Source organism: Delphinus delphis, chromosome 13, assembly GCF_949987515.2.
Source record: "Delphinus delphis chromosome 13, mDelDel1.2, whole genome shotgun sequence".
Taxonomy (NCBI): domain Eukaryota; kingdom Metazoa; phylum Chordata; class Mammalia; order Artiodactyla; family Delphinidae; genus Delphinus; species Delphinus delphis.
Window position 1 is genome coordinate 73,902,576 of NC_082695.1, and position 16,938 is coordinate 73,919,513.

Below are 16,938 nucleotides of genomic sequence, written 5' to 3' on the forward strand. Positions count from 1 at the left end.
ACCTTTATCAGCCTCTGCAACCCCTGCTTTGAAGCCACCACCTTAGCAAGCAGCAGGACAGCAGCTTACGTAACTCTGCAAAGCACTCAGTGCTGCACGGAGAGCATTCTGACATCAGTGGATGATCACCTGAGGTGTGGCAGTTCAGATGCCACCGGCATTGCACAGATTAGGGGATGGACACCCAGAGATGGATGCTAAGTGACATGGCCGTGATCAGAGAGCTAACAGGTGGAAGAGTGGAGATGGCATCTCAGACCTCCTACCTCTAAGGTCAAGGATCTTTGTCTTTCTTCAGAAGTGACACTGACTTCTTCACAAGCAATGGGGTTGCTTGAATCATCTGTGCTTTTGGATATGATTAATTTTCGCTTTTAATCTCCCAGACACTATACGTCCAATCCAGCTAATTTTGTCTCAATGGTCCTGAGTAGCTGAGCACGTCTGAGCTTTCTGGAGGGGACGGTCATCCAACCTGCTAGGGTTCTAGTGGTGGCTACATTCTTAAACCTTCAGAGTTATGACTTAACCCCGTAGATTTCTTTTCTAGCTCCTTCAGATGTTGTAAGACATACCTGGAAACAGACTCACGACATACTGGGGTTTTGAATCTTAAGAGAAGACATTCCAAGTAGAGATTAGCTATGATCATAGAAACAACAATAGGAAATGAATTTTCAAAAGTAAACCCCAACCAGCTGCTAAAGACTTCTGTGATTCTTCTTCTAACCACGGAGTTCTCTGTGGGCAAGCTGAGCGACAGCTGGAAGGGGCTGGCTGTTGCTCATAAGACCAACTTACAGGCTCCTCAGAGCTGCAGCCCTGAGCACACTGCACTGGGGAAGCAGGACAGGTGGTGCTACTTACTGGAGACCCTCTGGGGCCAGGTGCTCCTCTTTCCCCCTAAGAACAGAAGGGTCAGGGTTAGCTTTCTGGGCAACACGGATGCCACCACCCCAGTCTCTATTTAGGTACCCCACCACTACCATCTGCCTGCACAAAACAGAAAATACTTCCTACGGGAAACAAACGTTAAGCCTGAAGCTCCACACGTGGGATCGCTGGTTTGAACCGAGCTGCTTTGAGTCAAGTGCCTCTCATTTTGATTTCCCCCGAGGCCATATATTTTCCAACCAGATCTGACAGCAGGAAAGCTGCTATTTCCAGGCAGTGTGTGGAATAACTTAGAAGCCTCCAAAGTAACTCACACTGACTTCTGTATGAGGCAAGTGGCAGGCAGCCCTCAGAGTGGAACCACCCACTTGCACAGAATGGGACTTCTCCTGTTCTTGACTTAAACACCACAAAGAAATGGGAACACACACAAAACAGCCCCACACGTAACACTGGCTAACGAGAAAAACCCACGCTACCCTGACAGCAAGGAGGCTTGTTTAACATTTATAGGGTGGTTTTTCTTAGAAGCGGTTTTGGCGGTTGTTTTTGTTATTACGGTTGTTCCGTATTTTAAGAAAATGGCTTTTTAGATTCTCCTCCCAGCTTTGGGGACAAAAGGTGTATCTGTGTCTCAACTTCGCCACATGCAAAATAGGGACAACAAACTGTGCTTGAGTTTTACGTGATGCCTGCCCAGTAGGTGGAAACTGAGAAACCTAAGGCGTGTAAGGACCCCCCAGAAGACTTACCTTAGAACCATCTCTTCCTGGGGCACCTGGTGGGCCCTACAAGACAAAGGGACCTAGTTTAACAGAAGGAACGCGCCTTCCCCAACTACAGATGGGAGCTCTGATGAAATACTGACCACGGGGCCCCTCCGGCCTTGCTTAATGTGGGACAGATCAGGAGACGGTCCCATGGGTCCCATGGAGCCCCGCGGGCCGGGCTGCCCGGGGGGGCCTGGAATACCCGGGAAGCCTGGGCTCCCCTTTGGTCCTGGTGAGCCTGCAATCAAAGAACACCTCATTAGTCCACAGCCCGCGAGGAGGGCAAGGCTGACTGACAAGAGAGTCCAGGAGCCCCATTCAGCCACTTCTCTTCCCTCTCTGACCTTTGCTTTCTGACCTCTCCACTGAGATGTCCCATAGGCAGTCTGAACTTAACACGGCCAGAAATTGACCTCCCTATTCTTTTAAAAAATGTTTATTGAAATACAGTTGGTTTACAATGTTGTGTTAGTTTCAGGTGTACAGCGAAGTGACTCAGACTTCCCCATTCTTTTCACGGACCTCCAGCCCCCCAGCCACTCAAGCCAGAAACCTGAGAGTCTTCCTACAGATTTCCCTGTTTCCACAAGCTCCTTATCCAATCAGTGACCAGTTCCGTGCATTTCACTTCTGTAACAGCTCACAACGATCTGCTCCTCTGCGCCCCCCATCACCGCAGGGCGGTGGTTAATGCAGTTGGGGAGTGTGAGTGTCCAGGTTTCAGCAGCATTTGATTTGCCTCTAAATCTTGGACAAGCTGCTTGACCTCTTTGAACCTTAGTTCCTCATCTGTAAAGCAGGGCTAATAAAAATCTACCTTACAGAGCAGTTCTGAGCATTGAATGAGCCTTTAGACACACGTACACACCACTTGGTGTAGCACCTCACACACTGAGGCACTAAAATAAAAACCTATGTTAGCCCTTCCTTTTTTTTAAAACATTTTCTAGAATCAATGATTTTTTAAAAATAAATTTATTTATTTATTTTTGGCTGTGTTGGGTCTTCGTTTCTGTGCGAGGGCTTTCTCTAGTTGTGGCAAGCGGGGGCCACTCTTCACTGCGGTGCGCGGGCCTCTCACTGTCGCAGCCTCTCTTGTTGCGGAGCACAGGCTCCAGACGCGCAGGCTCAGCGGCCATGGCTCACAGGCCCAGCCGCTCTGCGGCATATGGGATCTTCCCAGACCAGGGCTTGAACCCGTGTCCCCTGCATCGGCAGGCAGCCTCTCAACCACTGCGCCACCAGGGAAGCCCTCCTTTTTAAAAAAAAAAAAAAAAAAAAAATTCTTTATTTTTGGCCGCGTCGGTCTTTGTTGCTGCACGCCAGCTTCCCCGTGTTGCGGTGAGCATGGCCTACTCTTCATTGTAGCCCTTCCTTTCATTTGCTTCAACTCTCGCCTCAGAGCGAGTCCCTCTGTTTCCCATCAGTCTTGTTCACCCCTCACCTGTTCTTCACACCTCTATACGAATATTATTTCTGAGCAAGTCTTACTGTGTAACTTTCCTACTTTCAACCGTTTGGGGCAAAAGCCTCAAGCCACTGACGTGGGGCAGCAAATCTCCTGCAGGACCCAGGGGGATGGCTGTTACTATAAGAGGAGGGGCAGCAAACTCTCCGGCTCAAGATCTGCCACGGATACAAGCCAGAGTTGGGCTGCCACAGGTGGGGAGAAGACCTTACCCTAAAGCCTGGATGCCCAGCTCATGCTTAGTGCTGCAGCTGGACCAGGAGAACTGAAAAATCCTTGAGCTCCACAGCCCCACCTCGTGGTAGTAAGTCGCAGCAGTCTCCCACTGGAGAACAGCAAGAACGTGGAGAGAGGAGCTCAGAGTGGCACAGCTCTGCAGGGGCTGCTGAAAGCTGAGAACCACTGAGAAACACCCACCAGCACCCTAGGCCCCCACTAACCATAGAGTAACAGTATCCTGCCATCGGAGGAATTTGAAAACTTGAAGACTGTGGAACACTAGAGGTAGAGACAGTGAGAACACACCCAAACCTGGCTCAGTTATTCATTAGACTGACCCAATTCTTCTTGCCAGCAGCCTGGATACCCATCTCCAGGAGTAACTGTTTTGTCCCCCAGTCTCTACTGGTCCTCTCCGAACGGTATCTGGCATTCAGTCGAAAATTTTGAGGCACATTATAAAAAACCAAAAACCAAACAAAAACCAGCCCCCTCCCCGATTAAACAGCCCCCATTCAAGAGACAGAGCAATCAACAGAATCAGACTTAGAGGCGACCCAGATGTTAAGGTTATCATTCAGGGACTTTAAAATCACAGCGTATGCTAAAGGTGCTAGAGGAATAGACAGCTTGCCTGAACAGATGAGGGAATTTCAGGTCTCTTTTTGCTTTTGTCATCTGTGCTTTTGGCGTCATATCCAAGAAATCACTACCAAATCTAATGTCATGAAAGTTTTTGCCTGTTTTCTCCTAGGAGTTTTACAGTTTCAGATCTTACATTTAGGTCTTTAATCCATTTTGTATATGGTATAAAGCAAGAGTCTAACTTCATTCTTTTGCATGGGGGAGGATATTGTGTTTTAACCCATTTTAGCCCGTCAACTTTATGAGGGCATGGGTTATATCTTAATCGTCAGCACACGCTCAGAGAGGCCCAGGTACAGAGAAGGCTGCTTAGTAAACGTGTCATGTCAAACGACTGCAATGAAGAGGCTGGGCTGACTGCTGTGCTATAATTATTCCTCAGCGATGCATTCCTTAGTGCTATAATGATTCCTCTCTTTCAAACGCACACAGTAATTACTTCTTGATCGTACGCGGCTCCTACAATCGGCAGAGCACAGTGATAGGATGGAATGGCTTTCAGGCACCAGAAAACAAAACAAAGACTTCAAACTTATCATGTTTGGGGACGTCTTTTCTAGCTCACAAAATAATTGAGCCAACATAAAATGCAGTCAATGTTCGATCCAAGTATGTCTCTCACCCCCTATTCTCAATGCTGGTTCCAGGTACATCCTGAAAGAGTTCATCTGGGAAGGGAACCAGATCCCTCTTATAACTCTGAATATAAATATAGTATTTTATTATATATTATATTATATAAAATATTATAATATTTTATATAATATAATAATTATATTATATTTATATATAATAATTTATAATAATATATATAAAATATAATATATATTATATATAATACAATATATTATATTATATAAAATATAAATATTTTACCTCTGATAGCACAAGGACAGGCCAGAGGTAATATCTCACCTTCATTGACACAGTCAATGAACTTCAGAGATCGCTATGTCAAGTGCCTTTAAAGTGTGGGGCTTTGATGTACAAACGTCAGCACCTTATAAAGGAAGAGTGGGAAGCACAGAACAGCAGCCGCTCCCTCAACACCAAAGCCAAAGGGTTCCAGCCTAGTAGAGCTTCCGGTATTGGTGGCCCAGGCTGTGATTCATCACAGACTCCAGGACTGGAATTTTAGTTAAGGGTAAGAGAAATCTTATTCTCTCTCTAGTTGCCCTAACACATCTCAACTGAGGGCATCACAAACGATGATGCTAGAAGTAAGGAGAGAGAAGGAATAAGGATTGGAGGAGAAAGCAAGGGCATAGCCCATTGCCAAAGCCAGTCCTCAATCACTCCCTGCTCCAGCAAGGACCCTGGACAGCTCAAACCATGCTAGAAACCAGACGGCAGAACTGGAAAGGAAAGCTAGCAAGTCATTCGTTAAGTGAGAGAGTGGCAGGGACTTATATACACTACCAAATGTAAAATAGATCGCTAGTGGGAAGCAGCCACATAGCACAGGGAGATCAGCTGGGTGCTTTGTGACCGCCTAGAGGGGTGGGATAGGGAGGGTGGGAGGGAGACGCGAGAGAGAGTAGATATGGGGATATATGTATATGTATAGCTGATGCACTTTGTTATAAAGCAGAAACTAACACACCATTGGAAAGCAATTATACGCCAATAAGGATGTTAAAAAAAAAAAAAAAAGAAGAAAGAAGCCAATGGCTCCCCTGTTCCTACTTTGTCCTTGTTGAAGTGACAGGTAGGCTGGCCTGGGGGGATGAACTTCCTCCAGGGAAGCAGAGCGAGAACATTCTCTTAGAGAAGGATGGAGAACACTGAAAACAATCAGTTTGTAAGGAGAGACCTAAGTCTACTTAGAAGCAGCAAGAGGCTGCCTGTGTGTGGCATCTGCTGGAGAAAACTCAACCATGACCCAGAGGCCAAAAGAGTGAACGAGAGGAGAAACCAAAGTCCTGGACCAGTTCTTGGTCTCTGTACAGACTGAGACCCAGGCCACCTGGGTTTTGATGGAAACCAGGAGATGAAGATATAAGTGGAGAAGAAAACATATAGTTTGGGAAGCATTCTGAGCCTTTGTTTTTGCTGACCTTCCAGCCTAAAATCTGCCCGTGTCCTCTGTGCTTGGACCAATCCTACCTCTCGTGTTCTTCCAGGTCCAACTCAAACCCCAAGTCCCCTGACCACTGCAGGCTACAGTGATCTCTCTCTTCCTTAAGCTTCTACAGCACGAAGTACCTGCATACTTTACTTGGGGGCAGGCAGGTACTGTTTTATTCTATTTGCTTTCACTTTATGTGTCTTGTCATCCTCGTTAGAATGTCAGGAGGTCATTCACAACACCTAGCACACTGCTAGGCGATGAACATGAGGGATAAGACATCCATGTCTTAGAGTCATTTGTTAACACTAATATAAAAAGTATTGATGTATCTATGGAGGGACTCCTAATAAAACAGAAAACACCCTGTTGTTATTTTTTAAAGTTCTCATTGCATATTGCCTGACGGAATGATAGGAAATTTGGGATTTTCTTCAGAGTAACAAGGGTGAATCTCCAAAACAGTACGCGGCGGAAGCCAGACAGAAGGAATAGATTCCTTTCTATGAAGTTGTAGAACGGACAGAACTGCAGCAATACAAAGCAGGTCAGTGACTGCCTAGAGCTGAGGATGTAGATTGCCAAGGGCACAAGGGAACTTTCTGGGATGATGGAAATGTTCTACCCCTTGACGTAGACCAGATATAGGGTGGTGGTTAGGAAGTGCTTGATATAGGGTGTATGCATCTGTCAAAACTCGTCCAACTGTATCTTAAGTGTGTACAGTTTATTGTATAGAATTGTATCTCAGTGAGACTGACTTTTAAAGGAAAACAGAGAGATAAATATCAAAATAAATATCAATGTAAGTGTGTTCACAAATAACAGGGGAAGGAGGAGACAGGATTGGGGAAGAGTGGCAGTGAGGCTGGCCATAAGGTGTTAGCACCGGGCGATGAGCCCACAGGAGTTCATTACGCCATCCTACATCCTATATGTTAGGATGTTAACATAGGATATGTTAACATCCTATATGTTAGTGTTAAAAATAGTTTTCATTTTGTTTCTCTGTAACTTGAGATGATCTTTATGAATCTTGTCCAAACCCAGGACAATGACTTTTTTCTCCCTGATTACTATCGGTTAGAAGGGTTTCTCAGGCTTGACCCAATTCCCCGAGGCCCTCTTGCCACACGGGCATGGAACTCCCTGGACCCCGGCTTCTGCTCCCATCCATGGGAGCTAAAAAACTCTGTCACCCCCCCCCCCCCAACTAAACGTGAGCTCTCGGCAGGCCCTGGCTGGTGAGCCTATCGCCCTTTTATGCTATTTGCCTTCACTCTATGCTTTTATGCCCTTCTTTATGCTCACCGGGGGGGCCCTGGCCCCCAGGCAGGCCAGGTGGTCCTGGAATGTAGGCATTTGAGGCCAGCACCTTGTCGCCAGTGATGTACTTGCCCAGGTCCGCAGCGCTGTTGGGTAGCAGGGCAATCTGCAAAGAGAAGAGGAACCTGGGTCAGGAAGCACCGACGGCCCCACCGCTGCCAGGGAATGCCCTGCGCGTGTGTGGTCTGCAGAGGGCACAGAGCCTTTCCTTGTGCATACGCCCTTATCCGAGCCAGTCAGCGTGCAGACGGACGGTAGAGATCCTCCTTGTAAACCCGGAGGCCTTCTAGTCAAAACAACTTGTACAAGAGCACTCCCCTGGCTGCTTAGTGGGTGAACCCGGATCAGTTCCAGCCTGCCGAGATATCATTAGACTCATCATCTTCATAATTAATACAATCCACCTGTTCCAGACTTTTATTAAGAACTCATGTCTCAAACATTTGAGAAACTACTACGTGCCAGGCCCTGTGCTTCGTTCTAAGGCGACAACAGTGAACAAGACATGGTCCCGGCTCTAACAGATCTCCGCCTTGAGAGCCAGGATGGACGATATGACTTACAGGTCACGTGTACGCTCAGGTGTTTGGGACACAGTGGCTGTGATGGTTTTAAAATATGTCCACAGATTTTTGGACACTCCTCCCTTTAAAAGGTGGAGGCTAATTTTCTGCCCTCTGAGTGTGGGTTGTGCTTGGGGACTTGCTTCTAATGAATAGAAAATGACGAAAGTGACGGTGTGTAATTTCTGAGATAAAGTCATAAAAGGCACCGTGGCTCCCTGCCTCTCTTTCTCTCTCTCTCTGATTTCAGGAGCTCATTCTAGGGGAAGCCAGAGGGACCACACACGTGAACGACCTTTGCATTCCTTGAGGTCAGGAATCAGTGAGACCCTTGGTAAGAACTGCATGCTCTTAATGTCCATTTCCTCACTGATAACGCCCACCGTTAAGACGTGAGGATTACACAGGTAGTGTGTATCAGGTGCCCGGCACAGGACCTGAAATGTACTAAGTGCTTGATAAATGGTAGTTCTAGTCTCTTCCTTCCAGGAAGCTGATTCAGGGGTGTAAAATCCAGTGGAGACTGCGTTTTTGAGGCTCAGAGCTACCCCCAGAGGTTTCACTCGGGATCCTGGAGTCCCACAGAAACCAAGTATCACTGCGATTTTCTGAAGCAAGTTGCATTTGTCACCCACGTCCTCCTGGACGAGGCCCTGCTTGAGGACCCTCTGGCCAGAGGGCAATGCAAGTTACGAGAAGGTCCGTGGATATCTCATCCTTGCCTGTGGAGCGCTCCGAGGCTCTACACCCATCTTCGGATCTGAGCTGCGGACAGAGTTTCCTACCACCTGTTAGTGATCAGAGGTGGCCAACTGCCACTGTGACAGAGTTGTGCTCTGTGGGTTCAGCATCAGCACAGAGTGCTAAATTAGAAATTGTGCAAGTTCTCCCTCTGAGGCTTATGTCAACTCCAAATTACTACAGCTTTTGGTGATAAGAAATATAGAATTGAATGTTGATTTGAAAAACCGTGGAGTTGGGGACTTCCCTGGTGGTGCAGTGTTTAAGAATCCGCCTGCCAATCAATGCAGGGGACATGGGTTTGATCCCTGGTCCGGGAAGATCCCACATGCCGCAGAGTAACTAAGCCTGTGTGCCACAACTACTGAGCCCACACGCCACAACTACTGAGCCCGCATGCTGCAACTGCTGAAGCCCATGCGCCTAGAGCCTGTGCTCCGCAACAAGAGAAGCCACCGCAATGAGAAGCCTGTGCACCGCAACGAAGAGTAGAACCCCGCTCGCTGCAACTAGAGAACATCCACGCGCAGCAACGAAGACCCAATGTAGCCAAAAATAAATAAATAAATAAAAATGAAGTGAAAAATTAAAAAAGAAAGAAAAACCCGAGTTTACTTTCCTACTTCACGGGCAAGTCACCTTCTCACCTCTCCTTTTCTTCCCCACGGATTTCCTCCTGCCCCAGGGAGACTAGACAGTCCCAGTTGAGTTCAACCACGCCACAAGAATAACCCCTGGGGTCTCAGGTCACCTGGGTTGATAGTAACAGAGCAGGGAGGTGGAGTAAAAGATGATCGTGAGATCTTGAACCCCCCCAAGCCTAGGCCCGAGGAATTTATGGGGAAACTACAAAATCTACCCACTGAACTGCAGCTAAGAGACCAGTGTGTGAATGGCACTGGGAGGCTTGGGAAAGTTCTGCTGTCCAGATGACCTTCTCTGGCTTCATAAAGTCCTCGGCCTCCTGCACTGGTGTCTGTTTCTGAGCATGGAGGTTTGGGAATGATTAGCATGACTATTTTGAAACATGACTCTAGAGGACATCCCTGCCCCAAGATCCCCTTCTCCTGCTGGGTGGCTGCTGGGTTTGGGGTCATCTTGAGCCAGATGTAGAAGCGATGATTTTTCTTAGTTACAGAGACAGATGTTCTCGCTAACAGAAGAAATCCAGTATGAACAAAAAGCGAACATCACAATAATACGTGGTCTGTATGTTGGCAAACGACTTGTACCTGCTACATCTGATGGAGAACAAATTCCTCCAGCTCTCTGCAAGGTGACTGTCCAAGTCCTGTAGCCCATTAGCCCCTTAATGAAGTGCTTGCAAGGTCTCTAAAAGGTGAAACCGTGGGAAACCACGAGAGGGTTCTGGTGGTATCCCTGCAGCCTGGCATACAGAAGGGGCGAGGCCACGAGGCCTGAGGTGTTGCCCTGCTCCTCCTGTCCACCCCCCTCGCTCGCCTGCAGAGCACACGTCAGGCTCTCCTGGGTCAAGGCCTTTTCCCTGCTTCAGCTGCCCTAGGTGGCCTATTTGAGCCTAGGATGCTCCTCTGCCTGGAAATTCCTCCACAGTTTTTTTTTCCTTTTCTCGGAGTTCTTACTGAAATCCATTCAGTTCACGGTGCAAGGATGCTCAGAGGGCAGGAAGCTCAAAGAAGCACCGACACCCTCTTCCGAAGGGTCCCTCAGTGCTTTTGGAGCCCCTTAGCTAGTATGAAAATCCTTGGGGGTCCATGAGCTAGAAGATTCCTGACCATCCAGTGTGTTCCACATAAACAGTCGTCTTCTGCGCTTTGAGAAGACCCAGTGTTCCCCGAAAGATGCAAGGAAACACACTCAATTCCCCTATGATCATCATTTAGAATTCAGTAGGGAAAACGATAAGAATCACAACCTTGCGCAATCTGAAAGCCAGCTTTGCACAATTTCAGGTCAGGGTTCATGGTTCAATGTCACTGCCAGGACCCAGCTACGTCCCAGGGGTTTATTTACAATGGTGCTGGCGTCACTGTGTCACAGCGAGAGGCCACTCCAATCTGTGACTGCATGCCTGGGTCCTGGGGTGGAACGGGGGTGAATCCCTGAGTGAGGAGAATTTAGAAGCGAAACTACTCTAACTAGAGGACAGAGGGTCAACACTGGCCCTTGAAGCCTGGTTCAATTTTATTATCTGCTTCCAAGAGAAAAACTGAATTGTGAATTTTATCTGTGGGTTTTGGCATTAGGCAGATCTATGTTTAAATCTCAGCCCTGCCATGTTCTACCTGTGGGATCTATAGAACTGATTATCTCAACCATCTAATGAGGATCGTAATATCCACCTAAGAAGGGCTGCTGGGAGGATGAAAGTGACGATGTCCTGAACGTGCCTGGCCCAGCACCCAGACTAGTAACCACCAGCAGCCAGGACCGCGGACACAGTGCAAATGCTCTTTGGGGTGGGACGGGGTCAGGGGTTGAGGGGATGCTCCTGGCTCTGTTTCTAAATAGCGGGATGACTTTGGGTAAGTCCCTTCACCCTTCCAGGTTCTCACCTTCATGCTTATAAAATGAGAGGTTTGGGCCAGACGAACAAGTCTTTGGATGTAAAATTCCGTAAGCAAGCTGGGAGGATGAGACCGGCACGTGGAGGGACTTCAGAGATTAGTCCCCACCCACCCTGGGCCCTCTCCAGCTCTCTTCGCTCCCTTGTAAAAGCCAGGAGGTGACCCGGTAAACGCCGACCTCAGCTTCCTGGCTGACCTCCTGCTGGGTGATTACATCCCGCTTCCGGCCAGTTCCTCTGTGTGTCAGCAGGATGAGAGGAATGGAAAGGCACTGGCGTTTTAGAGGCGGCCCTCCAGAAATCCTGGCTTGACCGTCTACCCAAACATAGCAGATGACAGGCTTGAGGGGTGCAGATGTTTGGGAAGAAGTCTGCATGAAGAGTCTGCATTTCTCCTCGATTCCGGTCAATGCAATTATGAATATCATTATCTCGTATTAGCCTTCGTAATAAAAATACCTACCTCACGGGGCTGTTGGGACGAATCAGATGCTGCCTGTAAAGCACGTTATTAGGGCATATAATTCATGTTTATTATTTATTCGGTACACATTTACAGAGCCCTTTCTAGGTGGCAGGGACTGTTCTAAGTCCTTTACAAATATTAACTCATTTGATCATCATGAAAACCCTACGTAGTATGTAGCACTGTTATCCACTTTCTCTAGAACTGAGGCACAGAGAGGTTAAGTAACTTACCCAGGGTCACACAGCCAGGAAGTAGTGGGGCTAGGACTTAAACTTAGCCAGTCTGGTTCTGGAATCTGTGGTCCTCACCACAACACCCAGCTGCCTCTCTTAATATGACTCATGATACTTGGCAAAGCAATCTACAGTTACTTTCATATAGAATAGTCTTCCCAGCCATCCTGAGAAGACCCATTTTACAGAGCAACTAGATCAAGGTAGCAGAGGAAACCATGAACCACTGAGAAGCCATCTATTTGCCCAGCACTAAAGGCAGCACTGAAGCGAACAAACGCAGCCGTCAGGTTGCACATCTGCTCACACTTCTGAAATCGCATTGACCTCTAACTTCTGAAGCCTCCGCTGCCTGCCCCACTCCACTTGGCCATGGTGTTAACTCCACTGTGGGCTTGGTTTCCCAGCTAAGACAGGAAGCTTGTTTAAGGCAGGCCTTTATTCTGTCCGTTCTCGTCATTCGTCATCTCCCAGCCCATCACAGGCCAGAGCGGGTGCTCAACAAACACTCTCACTTCCTCAACTGCTCCGCAGCAGCGCTGCTCTCAACTCAGATCACCCCTGCTGCAGGAACACAGGGACCTGTTAAAAACTTGCTCCTTCCATTGTGTATATATATACACCACATCTTCCTTACACATTCGTCTGTTGATGGACACTTAGGTTGCTTCCACTGGCTACTGTAAATAGTGCTGCTGTGAACACTGGGGTGCATGCATCTTTTTGAATTAGCATTTTTGTTTTCTTTGGATATATAAAAAAGAATGAAATTTTGCCATTTGCAACAACATGGATGGACTTGGAAGGCATTATGCTAAGTAAAGTAAGTCAGAAAAAGACAAATGTGTTATCATTTGTATGTGAAATCTAAAACGTAAAACAAATGAATGAATATAATAAAATGGAGACAAACTCCCAGATACGGAGAACAAACTAGCGGTTAACACTGGGGAAAGGGAATGGGGGAGGGACAGAATCGGGGTAGGGGATTAAGACGTACAAACTACTATGTATAAAATAAGTAAGCTGCAAGGAAATATTGCACAGCACAGGGAATACAGCCAATATTTCATAATAATTTAAAATGCAGTATAAACTATAAAAATATTGAATCACTAGGTTGAACACCTGAAACCAATATAACACTGTAAATCAACTATATTTCAATAAAAAAGTCATACCTGAAAAAAAAATTTCTTCATACCAGTAAAAAATAAAAAAATATATAAATTAATTAAAAACTGGCTCCTTGGGACTTCTCTGGTGGCGCAGTGGTTAAGAATCCGCCTGCCAATTCAGGGGGACATGGGTTCGATCCCTGGTCCTGGAAGATCCCAAATGCTGTGGAGCAACTAAGCCCGTGCGCCATAACTACAGAGCCTGTACTCTAGAGCTCGCGAGCCACAACTACGGGAACCCGTGTGCCACAACTACTGAAGCCCGTGTGCCTATAGCCCGTGCTCTGCACCAAGAGAAGCCACTGCAATGAGAAGCCCGTGCACGACAACGAAGAGTAGCCCCCGCTCGCCGCAACTAGAGAAAGCCCGCGCACAGCAACGAAGACCCAATGCAACGGAAAATAAATTTTAAAAATAAATAAATAAATTCATTTAAAAAAAAAAACCTGGCTCTTTAGCTCAGATTTTTCTTCAGTGTTCTGATGGGACAGAGACCCCTCTCTGCAAGTCAAATGACGGGTATTTTATCTATACCCCAAACTCTCTTTTTAGCTAAATCACCTGTTTGTTTTTTTCCTTCCCAAAACACAGAAGAAATTGTAGAGGTGAAGGCACTGGGATCTGCACATCATTTCAAAAAAACTTTTTCACTGGAAAATAAAGGCACAGAATCTGGAAACCCCACAAAACAAATCTCTATCTTAGCAAATTATTATAAGGCAAACACCCTTTTATTGAACACCTAAGTCAAAAATCAGAAATTTGTCAGGGACTTCCCTGGTGGTCCAGTGGTTAAGACTCTGCGCTTCCACTGCAGGGGGCGTAGGTTCGATCCCTGGTGGGGGAACTAAGATCCCACATGCAGTGCGGCCAAAAAAAAAAAATCAGAACTCTGTCTACATGCTTTGACCCAATCACAGCCTTCTCCCTCCCTCCCCGCAAAGTAACTACTATTCTGACTTTAATCACTTCCTGTGTTTTAAAAAAATAATTTATCAAACCCAACTGTGCAGGCCCAGACACTATGGTCTAGTCTTGCCCACTTGAAAAAACAATATGTCTTTTAAGCTGCTTTTAACCTGCAGGTCGCTGCTCCACTTTTCTTAGAATCTATCCACTGAAGAACACAGGGCATTGGCCCTGTAGAGTTTCACACGGTTGGGATTTTGCTGACTGTACACTCATGGTGTTGTTCAACACGTCTGCATACCGTTTTATACTATGGGGCTGGCCACGGTCCAGGACACCCGGTAACCTACTTCTGAGCCAATGTTTATTTGGGCAGCTGTCCCATGTTCTTTTTTGAACAGAACAGATGGCATCAGCAGTAGTGAGAGGAAGTTAAAAATCAACGGACAAGCCCCACACCAGCACAGGAGCAGCAGTGAGACCTAGGGTTTAGGGTCTGGCCTGTGTCTTGGGCTGACACCGCTCCTCTCTGCCAATATCGGCATCACGGTGAGAATTAAATGGGGTCCTGGATATAAAACAGCTTTATCAACTGCAGAATGTGACATGTTCTACTAGGCGCCTTTAAAAATGCGTTGTTTCTTGTGACGTTCCTTCAATGCCAGCTTTAGCTCAGACTTGACACAACGCACTTGTAGGAGAAATCGGTCTAAGGTGGATCCATTCCAGGCCAACCCCAGTGCAGGACAGTTACTGGAGTACTAACAAGTATTATTGGATCTGTGTGTAGCTCTGCCGCAAGGGCTTTAAGGGTAACATAAAATTTTCAACTTCTTCGTAACATTTCTTCTTTCATGGATTGTAAAACACTGCGGGGAGGTTAAGGGAAAGCCAGATGTTGAATTAGCAACTGAATTTCTCAACTAGTGAGACTTAGCGTCACTGACCCTAAAGAACATTCAGGCTGGAAGGAGCTTCCCCATAGCTCTTGGATTACTGACTCTCAGAGAAGAAAACAGAGGGTAGCCTTAGGCCTTGAGACATTCATCAGCTGCCTCGCCCAGGCCCGAATCCTCTGGCCCACGAAATGCAAACTTCTTCCACGAACGCTTTTTCAGACTCGCTCAGTAAATACTAATATCAATCCAAGTCCAACGTGAGGATATCTGTGTGGGATGTATTACTGATAACTCTGAATTTATATGCTATACTTGCAAGGTTTTCTGCCTGGTCTCTCTATTGGATCACAAGCTATTTGGAATCTGTACATCATACACATATATGCCTCTGCTAAAGTTGCTAGATCTTCACCACCAACGTACCAAAGGCCCGCAAAGCCATTTATCTTCTCAGCCTACTGACCTGCCTGTTCCACTGGAAGCTGTGGATCTCATTAGGGGCTGCCTGCATGTTTGTTGAAGACGTGAAAAGCAATACTGTCTAATCTTACCCTGCTGCCCTTTACAATAACTAGATGTCAAAGTTAAACAGATTAGATACACCTCTTTGATGTACTAAGAGCCTTGAGGGGAAGCAATTAAACAAACAAACCAGCAAGTTTACGTTTTACAAGCGTAAGAGCAGTTTCTGAGTTGCCGACAGACTGGTGAATTCACTGACCTCAGGTATGATAAACACCATTGACCCGGGCACCGGACAGTTGCTTAAGCTTTCAGGGCACTAAGCGCATCCCAGGGGCATTACTCACGGCACAGCAATGTTACCAGAAATATGATGCTGTCAGGCATGCGTGGGAGCCTGACAAAGAGAGTCAGTCCTCACCCTTGGTGACACCGGGTATCTGAGCAGCTGCTTTCTGAGGTGTGTGGAGCCCAGAAAGCACAGGTCGTAACTTTTAAATGTGAAAAATAAAGCTGCTACAGAAATGCATCGCCAGTGATGAACGTTTATAGAGAAGATGTTCTCTGTTGATAAAACGTCGGTAAATGATTCTACCGTATTCTATTTAGAACTGTGTAAGGGCCACGTGTCTGGATGTTCATGTCCCAAAAAGTCACACTAGTCGTTCCTCACCCTCTGCTTCACCACGTGCCCCTTACCTCGTGGTCTATTTTACTAGTCACCTGGTCGATCCCCTGCCTTCATTGTTCTGTTGAGCTATAGATAATGAGCTCCAAAGGTGGGTGGGCGAAGCGCCCCAGGCCAAACCTAGTTGGCAGCAAGCTCAGAGAATACCCAGTGAGGCTGTGGATGGCATCTTCTTATTGTTTTCAGATGTTCCTCCACTTTGCCTCCACCAGGCCTTCCTTTCATCTTACGCGACCGTTTCTAACACGCCCGGCACGTACCTTCTGCTTCAGCTGCAGCACCGTCTGCTTCATCTGGTGAAACTCCTTGCACGTGGCACAGCAGGTGCCGGCTCTCACCGCGTTCTCCACCTTCTCATCGTGCCCTGAGAGAGAAGATGGGCTGGGGTCTGCCTGGGAGGCTGGGGGACATCCAGACCCAGGGAGACCGTGTCAAGAAGGGCAGTTCCAGGCGGACTGGTTGATACTGAAACGTGCGAGGGATGTGGGCTGGCGATTTTACAGTTCTTGGGTCGCTGACAGCATGCCCGGGGCAGCGGGGACACGGGGAGGGGCTCCCCCGCTACACTCTGGGCTCAGCTGTTTCCACTTAGGCAACCTAGCACCTTCCTCTTTCATTGTGAAAAAGTCAACAGTGGCCCTTTTACCATGAGGCAGGCTCTATCAACCTGACATGACTTACACTCCCCTCCAAGGGCCAACGTTCACACGCCGTAAATTATCCCCCAAGCCCAGGCAATGGGACTCGGGTGCAGGGCTCACGAAGCTGGTTTTTATCACCTCTGATAATCCAGCTGTTCAAAGGGAGCACGGCCAGGCCAGGCAGGGTCACAGACCGGGGCTGGGCACTGACCTCCGAGAA

The 16,938-nt window shown here is 47.3% G+C and overlaps 1 protein-coding gene across 3 annotated transcripts in view; it reads right to left on the bottom strand.

The window, feature by feature from the left end:
- CCBE1 (collagen and calcium binding EGF domains 1) overlaps positions 1 to 16,938 on the bottom strand; it is a 235,653-nt gene that overhangs the window by 5,408 nt on the left and 213,307 nt on the right. For all 3 annotated transcript variants that reach the window (XM_060029157.1, XM_060029159.1, XM_060029158.1), the window contains 5 exons: positions 16,338 to 16,441; positions 7,376 to 7,496; positions 1,763 to 1,902; positions 1,647 to 1,682; positions 868 to 903 (listed from right to left, as the gene is read on the bottom strand). In XM_060029157.1, coding sequence (XP_059885140.1) covers positions 868 to 903; positions 1,647 to 1,682; positions 1,763 to 1,902; positions 7,376 to 7,496; positions 16,338 to 16,441 — 437 coding nt within the window. The remainder of the gene's footprint in view (positions 1 to 867; positions 904 to 1,646; positions 1,683 to 1,762; positions 1,903 to 7,375; positions 7,497 to 16,337; positions 16,442 to 16,938) is intronic.